Source organism: Cuculus canorus, chromosome 6, assembly GCF_017976375.1.
Source record: "Cuculus canorus isolate bCucCan1 chromosome 6, bCucCan1.pri, whole genome shotgun sequence".
NCBI lineage: Eukaryota > Metazoa > Chordata > Aves > Cuculiformes > Cuculidae > Cuculus > Cuculus canorus.
In genome coordinates this window covers 27327911-27341998 of record NC_071406.1, presented here as the reverse complement: position 1 = coordinate 27341998, position 14088 = coordinate 27327911, and the positions used below count along the sequence as shown (strand labels likewise).

General features: G+C 41.9%; 1 protein-coding gene across 18 annotated transcripts in view; it reads right to left on the bottom strand.

The window, feature by feature from the left end:
• Positions 1 to 39: 39 nt before the first annotated feature.
• Positions 40 to 14088, bottom strand: part of ABI2 (abl interactor 2) — a 68468-nt gene continuing 54419 nt past the window's right edge. For 9 of the 18 annotated variants that reach the window (XM_054069993.1, XM_054070000.1, XM_054069994.1 and 6 more), the window contains 3 exons: positions 10447 to 10533; positions 9963 to 10136; positions 40 to 5090 (listed from right to left, as the gene is read on the bottom strand). In XM_054069993.1, coding sequence (XP_053925968.1) covers positions 4915 to 5090; positions 9963 to 10136; positions 10447 to 10533 — 437 coding nt within the window. In that variant the 3' untranslated portion in view covers positions 40 to 4914. The remainder of the gene's footprint in view (positions 5091 to 9962; positions 10137 to 10446; positions 10534 to 14088) is intronic. The other 9 variants (XM_054069996.1, XM_054070005.1, XM_054069997.1 and 6 more) reach the window with 1 other exon arrangement.

Here is a 14088-nt window from a genome sequence, read left to right as displayed (position 1 = left end):
TAATGCCATTTTATCCACAAAATGTGACAGTGCCTAATACTGCTTGGTGCAAAAAGGTGGGGAAGGTGAATATACCTGTAAAGCACAATAAATCCTTGAACGTGGCACCTCACAAACTATAGCCCATCATCCAGCTGCAAGTGCTTCATTTACAGCACCATCTTCTCTAGGGCTATAAATACTTGCTGTAGTGAATGCAACAGTTTGTCACTGCCGCTATTGTCAACATAGGAACTGAAGTCTCTGGGGTCTGTAATGCTTCCTGAAATGCTACAGTGCTCAGCCAGTCACGCTGACTCTCTATGCAAGTACTGCTCCGAACAGGAGCCACGGCAACATGGTCTTTCCAACAGCATCCTGGAACAGCATCCAACAAGTTGTTCTGCAGAGAACAAACACCTGTTTCACAAGATGTCCTGTCGTCCCTCCAGGAGGAGAAGCCCTGTAAATACTACCCCACATAAAGACTCATCCTTGCAGAAAGGAAAACATGGAAGTTTTGCTTTATTCCTGAAGCCCAGAGACATAAATTATAAAAAGAAAGCTCATTTCTGGCAGAGGAACATCTGCAGTGCTTGCTAGGAACTGGTGGAAGTTGCTGGAAGAGCACAGCATGAAGTCACCTTCAAGCACAGGTAGGAGACACTACAGAATCACAATAGTTTGTATCCTTGCACAGCCCTCCTCCGCCTCTAGTCAACACCACATGCATAAACACCAGGCAGGCAGCCAATCCTCTGCCAGAAAAGGAGCACTGGTCTTGCTGCTGCCTCACTTTCTTTTCACGATCAACTGAAACACCCAAGATAAAAGAAGTGTAACTTCAGGAGCTGCATCACTGCCAACCTCAACTTCAGCTGTCACCAAGAACCTTCAGCAGCAAAGAAAGAAAATGCCCAGGTACAGTTCAAACTAGCAGCTATCTCCAGCTACTTTCAGAAACGCCCAACTTAACTAACTGCAAGGCCTAGCTGAGTCCCAGGAACATGGTTTGCCTCTTGTTAACAAAAAGCAAGCTCTGCCATCTGCACTGGGGCCATGCTACACTTGTCCTCCAGTGGAAGCAATGGCTCTCCAGTGCACCAGTGTCTGCCTCTGTGTAACCAGTCAGGCCAGCAAGTCTTCAGGCATTGTTTTGGCTCGCTGCTGCCTACTCCAGCCAGTGGGTGCACTATTGGGACACTCGAGTGCAAAATTTGCTCCTGCTCTGCTCAGCCCTCTGCTGCCACAGCCAGGGAGAAACAAAGAACATTAATCCATCATAGGGGGAAAGGGGGAAAAAAAAGCGGGGGGGGGGGGAATATAACAAGCAAGACACATGCAACCTCAGCCATCCCTCAGTCTAGAAAGAAGGCACCAGAAAAATAACCTGCTTGGGCACTAGATGGGGCCAGACTCAGTCAGACCTCTCATGCAGAGATGTGGCAGAGGCTGCTGTAGTTAATAGCTTTGTCCCTTGGACCAAAAGCAAAAGAGAATATCTCTGATGCAGCAAACCAAGGCAAAATACACCACTAGAGGATGCTGACCAATTTCTGTGCACAGTGACAACACCTGGCTGGGCTAAGGCAGCTCTCACAAAAGCAGAAACATTCATTTAGGCCATACCACACTGTGGGCTATTCTGAAGTGTCTCCTTCCCCTCCTTCCCCGTCCCCCATCCCCCAAGTCTCTTTCATGCCTACACACTGCTGATTCAACAGTCTGTGCTGCTGAACACCTTCAGCTGTGGCATGAGAATTCATTGAAGAGATGCTGTGCACCTGTTGGAAATACTGAGGTGTTTCTCTGTTCTCCTCGCCCCTTCCATACTCCACCCCCTTTTTAAAGCAAACACTTAAATTAAAATGGGGGGGATATTTGTTTTGGAGAAGGAGAAGTACAAGGGACAAAACTGGAAACACAACCCTCACTGACTTTACTAGCATGCAATCTATGTAACATTAATATACAAAGCCTATTTACCTTGGCCTGGTCGATGACCATTACATCCCATCATCCCCAAACAAGCCACAGAATGAAAGTCTGTACAAAATAAAAAATACGCATAAAACTCAACAAATTTCTTTACATTAGTACTGCGTAATAAAGCATAAAACCAGCAGGAGGTGAACCAAAAATTCCATCCACAGCAGCTCTTGCAGGATAAACAATTCCACGTGCTATGAGCAGGGACCCTAACCCCTGGCTCATCAGAACAAAGCCAGTTCTTTAAGGAGCTTCACACATTCCACTTTCAAGGTTTTGAGGCCTCATCTGTGCTGAGCTCTGGCAAGCATTCAGCACTTCCCAGAGTTCACACTGCTCTGTCCTCCCAACACAGAAATCTTGCAAGATGAACCACCAGCTGAATGAAGGACACAGCTGTGTATCACACACGGTGTAAGTACACGCTATCCTCACTCACCCGTCAGAAGCATTCAAGCGCATGCGCTTACACAGACTGAGTTAAAGACACATCTCACTAATGCATGACCTCCCAGCTGGAGCATGGGTGCACAGGAAGTGAGGTTCAGCTCTCATTTAGTAACTCATTCAAATGCCATAACTTGAAGCATTTGAGCTCTGCGTGCTCAGTCTTTACCACAAACACTCTCAGGGCAAGAAAAACTGAAAAGCTCCTGGAAAGCACAGCTACTCTGCAAGCACCAAAGGCTTGTGTAATACTGCTGTTCCATCACTGGGGCCACCAGCCAGGCTGCAAGCACCATGTCCTTGTGCAAAAAGTGTAGACCCGCCTTCTGACGCTAGAAACAGTCCTTCCTGTGACTGCACAACCAGTGGTTCCTAGGATTGCTCCCAGAGAACTGATAGGCTGAGGGAACTGAACATGGCTGCTTCTGTTAGTCTGACTGTGAGACAGAAATTTTCACAGAGGAAGGTAGAAGGGTATCTGTTCTGGCTAACACTTATCCCAAACAATAATGCTGTCAACTTCCAGAAAGACCACAGTGTCTTGGCTACACAGCTGTGGACCGAGCAGGGGAGAAAGTAACTTCTGCCTTTGTACCGGTTTCTTCTAAGCTGTACCTCCTGCAGGCTTCAAGCAAACTAGTTCCTTCTGCACTATCACAGGAGTTAATGCACTCTTCAGCAAGCTCACAGCAGGTGCTCAAATCCATCCCAGTCCCACAAACACAACTCACATGTTTGTTTCCTCCTTCCCCCTCGAGCAGCTATGGCACATCCCTGCCCAGGTGTGCACCAAACCTCCACCTCCATCCTGATATTGCACTAATTACCAAGCCAGTGGATTGAGTCAACAACCCGTATCACTACCTACACCATCACAAACCCCACCCCAGCACTGCTCTCCTGCGCACAGCTCTGTTTTACACAAAGGCCTCAGAAGAGAGCTGCGGCACTGTCTCGCTTTGACAGACTAGTGCCAGTATCAGCTGGAACTTGGCCAGGCAACAGTCAAAACTTGTCCAGGAGGATGCCCATACAGGGGTTTGCTCAATTTGCAGGCTAACGGGACTGCAACAGGAGCTTTAATCAGTTCACTCTGTTAATGCATAACATTTACCCAAAGATACCCTTTAGTCCTTCCTAAGGGCAGACTAGTACAGCCATCACTTAACACGGATCTGCTAAGCAGAATCACTGAGCAGCATTTTTAACTGAGACTAAAAAGCAAACTCAACACAAGGGGCTACACAGCCTTCACTTTGTATTTCTCCACCCCAGATCCACCACTACAGCTCGAAGTATCTATTTCTTTATAACAACAATGGAGGGGGCTGGGGGAAGAGATAGGACTACTACTAGTTACTGCTTGGATTTCCATGGGAAACCAGTACACACAACAGCCCTTTTTACTTCCACTGAAGAGATTTTTGGCAACAGACACGAAGACGACAATTGCCGTTTATCCTGCCTCTGCAAAGGGCTCTCACAGTACATATGCAAATCTAGTCATCAAGTACAAAATAGCCGATTTTACAATACCTGATTGGATTTTTAAGATTATATTGTGCATAAGACTAAAGCTGGGGGTAAGTTTCTCTAGTGCAAGCAGGCGTGAGCAGATGTGAACCACAGATCACAGCCCCTAGAGTTTATCCTCAGACCCCAGGAGGACCTGTAAACTTTGTTTCGCCTTCACCATCAACGGCATCTGTGAGTTCTGTTTAAACCAGCAGCACCCATGGCAAGTAGCTCGCTGCGGAGAGGAGCACATTTACATCAGTGCAGAACACAAAAAAAAAAAATCTGTGGCATTCAAAAGATGAGGGAACAGGGGTGGGGGTCCTCTGGGCTGCAGCCATCTTAATTGTCTAAACGGAAAGGTGAGCGAATGAAAGCCAGCTCTGTGTGCCCGTGTCAGCCTACATGTGCAGAGCAGCTGCAGAAGTGTTTATGCTAAAGATGTATCCAGCTATCTGGAAGTCAGTTACAGGAATGGCTCTGTGCAGAAATCCCAATGCTTTCTAGCACACAACTGTTCTTCCAGCTGCACAGGAGTGTAAGTGTAGAAACAGGAGGGATGTCCACCAGCCAGTAACCCTTCATCGCAAGCTTTCAGGACATCCCAAGCGCCAGGCACTGCTGCCAACAGTAGTACCGTGAGGTCACGCAGGATTCCTGAAGCAGATCCCAAAGCCTGTCAGAAGAAGTCAGAATTCAACTGAAGTATCAGCTACTCAATGAGTTTGTTACATCTGAATGGGTCTGCTCAGTGAAATGTCAGATGGGCTTCTGCTGGCAGCCGGAAGAGCCATTTGTTCAAACAACTCAAATCACTATTGTTTAGAATGACCAAAAAAAAAAAGAAAAAAAAAAAAAAAAGAGTGGTTGTTATAGTTCTCCTTCATTCAGTCACACTGGATGGGGGCCCCCAGAGGCTGGTGGAGATGTGGGAAGCCCTGACAGCTCCTGCAGCAGGAGATGCAGTATTCCGTCCTCTAGTCTTCACTCTGAGTAATGCATGATTGACTCCACATAGTTCCCTGGGAAAAGCCCAGTCACTCCATTCATGACCCCCTCATACCAGCCGTCATCATTTTTCTTAATGACATAAATGATGGCACCTTCCTGAAACGAGAGCTCATCTTCTTTGTCCTTTGTGTAGTCGTAGATCGCCACCACTAGGAAAGAACAGAGCGTGACTGTTAGGAGAGGTACATGAAGGAAGAATAAAATCAATCTACCTCCTACAAAGTTCCCTACATTCCAGGCAATCTCTGAGAACTGCACTGCCCCCTCACCTCTATACCTGCTAAGAATGACCTGTGAAGAGGGGCAGTTTCTTCCAAACCCTTTTATAAAAGCTCATGATTTGACAAACATGAGCCAGGACTACTTTTATATCTTCACTATTTCCAGATCCACTAGAGGAAAAGTTTACAAATTGGTAACGAAAATTTACCTTTTCGGTGTGGAACAATACAAGGAGATGGATGTCCCCATGGCTATGACCACTCAGACCTACTCCAAGATTCATATATTAGATATATGTGCAAAGCAAGATCTCTGCACAGCTAAAAGCCAGCAGGAACACATGCAAGAAGAAGTAATAAGAGTTGCCTTCAGATCACAGTAGGAATGAGCCAAGACTAATGCCCCAGATTTCCATCTACCTCAGCCACCTCCACATTTAAATCTGTCAAATGCGTATGTGCAGTCCCAGTAGCTAGAAGTCACTTCCAGGGTGCCAAGGTGGGTGAATCCCAGCTAGAAGCTAGGGAGATGCAAGGTGGTTCTCTGAAACAAAATCTATGTTTATATCAGGACATGCTTCTTACAGCTGCAGAATATTTTACTAGGGATACGGAAGCTGTTAGGAAAGTCAAAGAAAGTAGACAAACCATTGGTAAATATTAAAGAGACCACTGTCCTGAAATGGCAGAAAATAGACATCAGCTTGATATGTTTTTCCTTCTCAGTCCTATCATTATGCTTTCCAAACAGAAAATTAGCTATGCTGGACTCTGAATACCTTAGAGCATCAGTCTGCGTTGAGCACTTGGCAATGAAACATGCTGTGCTGCCGCTGAAGCAAAATGGATGTTGGACAGTAATCCTAAAATGTTGTACTGGGGATAGAAAGAAAAGACATCCTAAACTAAAGCAAGGAGGCAAACATAACGGCATGTGTATATGAGCACAGTGATGAACTAAACTCATCATTCTTTTCAAAATAGGTAATTTCATTTTGACGGAGCACAGAATTCAATATAAATATTTACTACGGAAACCTGGATCCAGAAGAGGTTATAGAGTGAAAGATACAAATCAATCCTAGTGGAAAACCACAGTATGTACAGAGATTTTTTTTTTTTTTCCCCAAAAAGTAAATCTCCCAACGGGAGACTTGTATCATTTGACCAGAGCATATTCAAAAAACAGGTGTTACTGGCTCCACACTTATGCCAGCACAGTTGTTAAGTAACTCGCTCTAACTAGTTTTAGACATTATTCTAAGGAAACAAAACACAAATGGAAAAATGAATACTTATAGCTTGAAAAACAGAAATCGCTATACGAACACAATATATTCAATTTAAGTCCTTCAAAATTCTTTTTAACTGTCTTGTATATCTAGGTGTTCATCTAAAACACACTTCCTCTTAGAGTCGCTGTACTATTGTTCCTCATTCTCTTTATAATAATAATAGTCCAAGGATCACTGTAACTTCCAATTCCTTTCTTTCTCCTTTTTTATAGTGTACTCTCGTCCCTTGTGATACTGAATGGATTCATTATTTCATGCTCACAAGTAGGAAACTCTTCCCTAAGTTTGTGATGAGAATTCACTTCTTGTTAAGCCCCTTATAAAATTACCTGAAGCCTGGTTTTGTTTTCACATCACCACTGCTCCTTGCATTTTCCTTTTGTACCGGCAATGTTCCTTTCTCTGAAAGACTATTTAATCCTTCTGTCTGTAGTCCCACCAGTTCAAGCTGTGAGCCTGTCACACAGAGTTACCAGGAGCCTGGGCCAGTATTGCAAAAAAGGCTCCAGATGAGACAGGAAGCAGCAGTACTGACTCAGGATGTGGCATCCTTCCCTGCGAGGCAGAGCCAGGGCCTCTTTCAGTTTCTATCTGAACTTGTTTCAATGCGGATATGAAAAACAGAATTACTCATTTAGGTTGATATTTTTCCAATCAGTGACCTTTGGTTCTTCAACAATTGCAGAGTTTGGATGAACTCTGTTACATCAAACTGACCACGAATGTAGGCCACACTGATGATCCAACCGAAGTCTGACAGCTCTGACCACATACTTTCTCTGCGCGGTATGAAGGCAATTTTTCCTTCTGGATACTCATTTCTGTTTGTCTGATTTGCAAACCCTCCCAAGCCACGCACCAGACACACAGCTCAAAGGAAAACTGCAGCACGCTTTCCTGGACACTACTGGATGGCTGTTGCCAGTGGTAGTTGTCCTCAAGTTCAACATCCCCAGTAATTGTATCCTACTAAGGGTTCCAGCTGCAGGTTAGAGCATGACTCAGTGTTAAATATACCTCCCACATTGTATGACACCTCTATAGAACAGGACCATACTGAAGAGCAATACATATTTGACATCTTCTTGATGTCCCACAGTTTCTCCAGTCTCACTTGCAAAGATTATCTACACTAACCATATTAGAAATGCTTTCACGTGAACTTAAAGAAGTGAACAGTCATACCAAAAGAACAAATCCTAGGAACTGCTATTCTACTTACTGAGGTTAACAGTATTTGAACAGCCATTTCCTTCCAACAGTTTTGTTTGCTTTGAATCACATGGCACAGAATACTATTTATAGGAACTTAAGGAGTTGCCATAGGAATAATTATTTTGCAGAAGATAAAGCATTATTTGTTCATAGCAGGATAAACATACCCATTCTTTGAGTATGAAAGTCCTCTTTTAGTGTAGGGCTTTTCATTAACTTTAAAGCTTGTTTGCAATGGGGGAAAAAAAAAAAATCACAACCAAGCATTTCTCTTCCAACTCCAGCAAAGCAGTAAAATCTCAAGGTGTGGGCTAAATATAAGTAGAGTTATTCATATAACTACAACAGAATCCAGACTTACGCCAATATCTCATTTTTTCTGGTATCCTAAAACTATTATTTAACAGTTCTTCATATATTGTAAGTACTTTAATTTTTTGTTACTTCCATGACTGTTGCTAAGAACAGACCAATCTTTTAGATGTTTTAGACACTAGTTTTCAAAATACAGGTCAAAATTATGGTTTGCTCTCCAGCTTATCTTTACAGACTCCTGTTACAGTTTTGCTATCCCATGTGATTTTCCCTGTAAATACGAAAACACAAGTGCCTGGAGAGACAAAACAGGTCTGGGCATACATGCACCTGTACAACTTATTTCAGTTCAGAAGCTCAGAGAAGTCAGACAGAAATGCAGATCAGAACTATGTGCTGTAATTCAAATGTCATTATTTCTTCAATTAGAAAGTTCTTTTCCCAGGCCACATGCCACATGATTTAGTGGTTTCTCTTCCCCACAAATACACACATACACACACCCTTTGCATTAGTATGAGACACTATGAACAGGAAATGCACATCGGGGTCCCCTTTTTTTTTCTCTTTTACTCCTAGCTGACATGCCACTGAGGATTTGCTGAGGACCAGGTGGCAGGAATAACAGAAACATAACAAAGATAGTGTTATGAATGTAGAATTGGACTAAAGACTGTTTTATGCCTGGAAAAACACAGAAAAAAAATTCTTCACGCTCAGTCTCCTATCAAAGAGAAACATGGCTGCAATCTTCATCCAGCACAAAATACATCAACCACAATGAAGCTGAGCAGATCCTGTGTGTTCTCAGTACTCAGAAAAGAGGAATCCTTTCAATGTAGCATGTCCAGTATTTGTTGACATGACCTGTAGCGGCATTAATGAGAAGGAATTTGCCCTCCTCCTCCAAAGAAAGAAATGCAACGTGAAGAACCCCACGCCACTCCAAAATCTGATTTTGTGAAGCCAGGCAACCAATATCAATAATCAGGAACACTCTCCAAACTACACAATGAGAGAAGTACTTTGTATATGAGATCCATTTTTTTTCTCTGTCCTCTCTCATTGGAAATAAGCTTTCCTGACAAGAATATGCTGAAGCAATTTTTAATCAAAGTGCTTGTGTGCATCAACAGAATAATAGTGACACTTACTGTTAATTGGGGGTGTGGAGAGATCAATAGATAGAGAGAGTAATGCTAAAACCCTGTGAGTCAGCCACTTTGTCTGACAAATGGTCTCAGCTTGTCAACAAAGTCAGATACTTCTTTGCACTAAACACTTACACTAGCTACACAGAGGGTGAAGGAACAACAAAAAAAACTCCCACATATTCCTCCATCTCCCTCAAGAATAGAAGTATTTTCTTTGGGCTAGAGTTGGGAGAAAGTGCCTCTTCCAACTTCTTTTTTTTTTTTCCCCTCCCCTCAAGTCCAGCACCGCATTTACCTGTGTGGTAAATGTGGTTTTTTCCCTGATGCAGCCTGAATATGTCTAACAGTCAATCCACTGAGACACCTGGTTGCTTTGCAACACTAAATTTTATATCACTCTTCACTAAGAGGCACATGACTTTGTTTCATAAGAGAGCACCACCAGGCAACAGAGGTTTTCATATTCAACTGCCCTGAAGCCATTTACCTCCTCAGTTTATTTTTATCTGTAGTTTTACTACAGTGTGTTTCCGCACAACTGCTTCAGAAATGGCAAACATCTAGATGCAGCTACACAGTAATGCTTCGGTCAGGCTTTATCCAGCGCTTTATAGCTGTCCTACACCAATGCAGTATTGCACCTTCCAGAGCCCCAAACACACAATGCAGAGCTTCTCCAGATGCACCCACGTGTTCAAAGTTCAAGCGCAATTACTGTACTGATCCATTAATTTTTGATCTCATACAAGTTTGACGGCAGGAGCTTATACAAAATGTTGTTACAAACACAACCCTACCATCTCTGCTAGCTCTAAACCTACCCTTTTCTAAGTAGGTCCTCGGTGCCCAAGGAGGGTCCTCTTCAGCATATGGATCACTGTACTCCACCACAGCTGCTTCCTCCTCTTCATAATCCTCTGGAGGTGGGGGTGGAGGTGGAGATTCATCGAACACTGGCTCATCCACAGGCGGTGGAGGGGGAGGAGCATCTGAAACTGAAAATAAACAGTAGTATAACCCTGAAAATGTCTCTAAAACCATGGTGGCAGGTTGAAGTAAGACTACCTATCCCAATTAGTTGCACTGGTACCAATGGAAATACACTAGAGACAATAAAATTCAGATAAGGAAGGATGAGGTTCCTCCAGTAAAATTATTTCCTTTTCCCTCCCTTCACAATTTCAGACAAACTTGCAGAGGCAGCAGAAGGCAGAATTCTGGCTATGTTCAGACAAATCTTTCATCCACTCAAAACAAAAGTCACATCCAGCAATAAATGATAGCACGAGGAAGCAGCAAACTTACTGTTTTCTTGAACTCTGGCCACAAATCCCATTAGTGGTAACTGTGGAGTTACCTGTAGGATGGAGGGGGGAGGAGGAGCAAGGGATGCTGCCACAGAAATTAAAAAGAGAGAGGCATTCAGTTAGAAACACAACAAAGCAGCAAACAGGAAAGTAGACATCACCACCACTCAGACAGCGTAGCAGTCTGCCAAGAAGCTGAAATAAAAAGGCTGACATTTAAGGAAAAACAGCTCAGGTGGTTTAGGCATATTCCCAAATCTTTACTTCAAGGAGATTTCTCTATTTTTAATATATCCGACCCAGCTCTTTTTCATAAGATTAAGAATCCATTCTGAAGTATTCTTCTAATCTGCCCACGAGATTCCCTAAATTGAAGTTAATTACTACAGCAATATAGCACTTTATGAAAGGACCTAACTAATAAATACATCAAGAGGATCTCTGCCCCTAATCTTCCACCTTTCAGATTATATTGATACTTATAGAGGTGACTTCTGTAACAGCACCCACAAATCCTTAGTAATGAAAAGAGATCTAACTAGTTTTCTTCAAAATACAGGCCAAATATTTAAAAAAAAAACAAAAACAAAAAAAAACCCCAAAAACCCCACATCAAATCAGGTGGTTATTTTAGGTGAAGAGAAAAATATGCCTTTCAGAACTGAGCATACTTGGAAGACACGGGACTTCTGACCTCACTGGTAGAACAAAGCACACTGTGCTTCTGCCAGACAACAGGGCCCACTCCAGATGTGCTCACACCTGATTTTGCAGATCACTGCACTGAATTCCAAACCACCCTTTTACTGGTACCAGAAGAGTTGTCTTTGTACAATACATCTGAATTCACATTTAAAGAACATACTATCAGCCAGCTGCAAATGTTATAACACTAAACTGTGGTTTAAACCAGGAATGAAAGTTTCAGTTATCTGGTTAAGTAAAAAAATAGTTAACCAGTTTTATCTAGGTTTAGTATCACTTTGCAAGATAACACAGTAATATTCTTTAAGCAAGTTACAAGATTATTTTTCAGAAAGCACACCTCAGGAAAAGCACAACTAAATAACTGCCTTGCTAGTAGCGGCATACAAAATCATTTAGTCACGTCCAAAAGAGTGACGGAAAAAAGTCTATACTTTATGTACCAGCACATTTATTTGGCTTGCAGAACAGAACTAAAATAAATTTCAGACCAATTCCAGAAGAGGTAAGAAAACTGCCAGGTATTGTGTAGTATTTTTCAGTATTAATTCACATCATCAGAGCAAATTAAAAGAACTCCAGGGCATTTAACAAGTATGTCTCAATTTCTTCTGTTTGCTTATTTTAGTAACTATTACCTAAAGTCCTTTCAACTTCTTCTGTCACTCACATTCACTTTCCTTTCCCAATCACACACCCCAACAAACAAACAGAGCAACTAGCCCTTTTGTTGCAAAAACATCCTTGTACCTCCATACAAAGCAAGCTCCATCATCTCACTATTTAATTTATATTTCTAGACAAAAACTGAAATAATATATAATTACAGCTTCTTTGATTGGAATGCATGACCTCCGAGAGTATTTTAGTCCTTCAAGTATAACCACAGTAGCTGGAAAAAGATTTGCTCTTGCATTTTTTCAAACCAGGAAAAGGGAACTTGAATTCAAAGCCCACTGAAATGCAGTAATATTCATGAATTCGGCATTCTTGTGCAACTATGAAGCCCCTGCGTTTTCAATTACATATGCCATAAAAATGTTCAGTTTCAAAATGCTTCCTCTATTCAACATCATATGGATTCATACAATCCTATCATATAAGACTAGCTTCCATCTTCTAGATCCCTTCAGTGTATTCTGTTCATGTCCTATATATATATTTCTTTGAAAGAAATAACGAGGCTTTCCACATAGTAAAATAAATCACTCTAGACAAGTACTCAACACAAATACAAAAAAATCCATTAGTTTAGTTTGGGTTGTGTAGTTTAATCACAATGGTGATGCTAACGCTACCTGACATCACTCCTTGTTTATCCTAACCATTCATTTTGTGCTTCAGTCTACGCACAGTGCAGGGACTATCCTATTACACTGTCTCCATATGATAATTAATGACCCTAAGTAGTTCTGGCCTTTGGGAGCCAATACAATAAATACTTTATTAATAATGACTTTGCATTTTATAAAGTGTATCAGAAGAACTTTACTATGCCTCTGCTATCTCAAAAAATGAGATACACATCAGCTTAAGTGTTCCCTTCCACCTTCTTTCCATGTAGATCATCAGTAGATGAAGAGTTCATCTACAGAGCTGCTGTAAATTAATTCAGAAATGCTCAAGTGCACCTTCCACCAGATTGCTGCAGCCTGGTAAGAATTCGGCTATACAAATAGTGTGTGGTACAGACCACCATTTAATTCTTGCCCAGTTACTCCCACAGAGCTTTTAGGCTCTGCTGAATTCTACAGTCTTAGATATAGTTATCTAAGGCTGTAAAGCTAAAATACTTGCTAGGTGGCATGGCCAGCAAGAGTAGCTTTGGGACAGACACATGTCGAGATCCTTTGGGGTCTGTGTTTCTTAATATTTTCTTTTCAGCTGTTGAAAAGATCTAAGTATGAACTAGAAATTATATCACCTTAGAAGTGGCATTCAAAAAAACAGAGCAGGGCATGTATTTTTCATCTTTCTGTGAACTGAATGACAAAAATGACTATGCCAACACCCTAAAAAAATGCAAGTGGAAAAAACTGTACTGCTTTATTTCCAAATAGCTTGCAAAGAAGAACAAGCCATAACTGGCAAACTCCTCTGCCTGTTATAAGGCCTCTTTCACCTCTTAAGTTTGTGTTTTCTCCCTCTCTTCAGGAATGCCGAGAAGCAATTGTGGCCCATCCTGCCACTACTAACTCTGCTGCTTACACACACAACAGCCCCTCAGTTCTTAGGGTCTTCATCAATGATGCATGCTTGAGCATCCTCTCCTTTCACGGTACAAGCCAAAAACTAAAACTGCTAATAAATTCTGTATTCTGCTAGGTATATATAAAAATGTCTCTTACTAAACTGCTTGTTTATGTTGTATCAAGTAAGCCACTGTAATTGAAGCCTGTTGTTTCTGATTTAGAGCTCAAGTGACTAATCAGCATAACCATTATCTTTGAGTTGTGGTTATGTAACATTTTTGAAGCATTTTCTATGATTACCTACTAACAATGCAATAGTAGCTTGCAGAGAATTATCCCTTTGCTAAAGAAGAAATGCATAGCAGTTGTCAGAAACCCTCTTTATTGCAAAAGTAATCCTGAAAGGCTTCTTTTATTTCTATCACCCTTTCCTTCCTGCCTATTCCCCTTCAGCCTTCAATGCGCACATAAAGGACTAATAAACACCACCTATTTCAGACAGTGGGCTGCAATTCAGTCATACAACCTCCTCCACCCCTCAGTCCCCAACAGTGCCATTGGTTTCCTTCTCAAGCTAAATATACATATCTCTTTGCAGGGTAGCTCACAAGAAGTAATATTTCAACCTCATCAAATCCCTTAAATGCTGATTGCAGCATCTGACCCAATTCCAAGTTCAGTGCTCAATTTCAAAAAGAAACAACAACAAAACAACAACATCCCCACACACCACAACAATAACA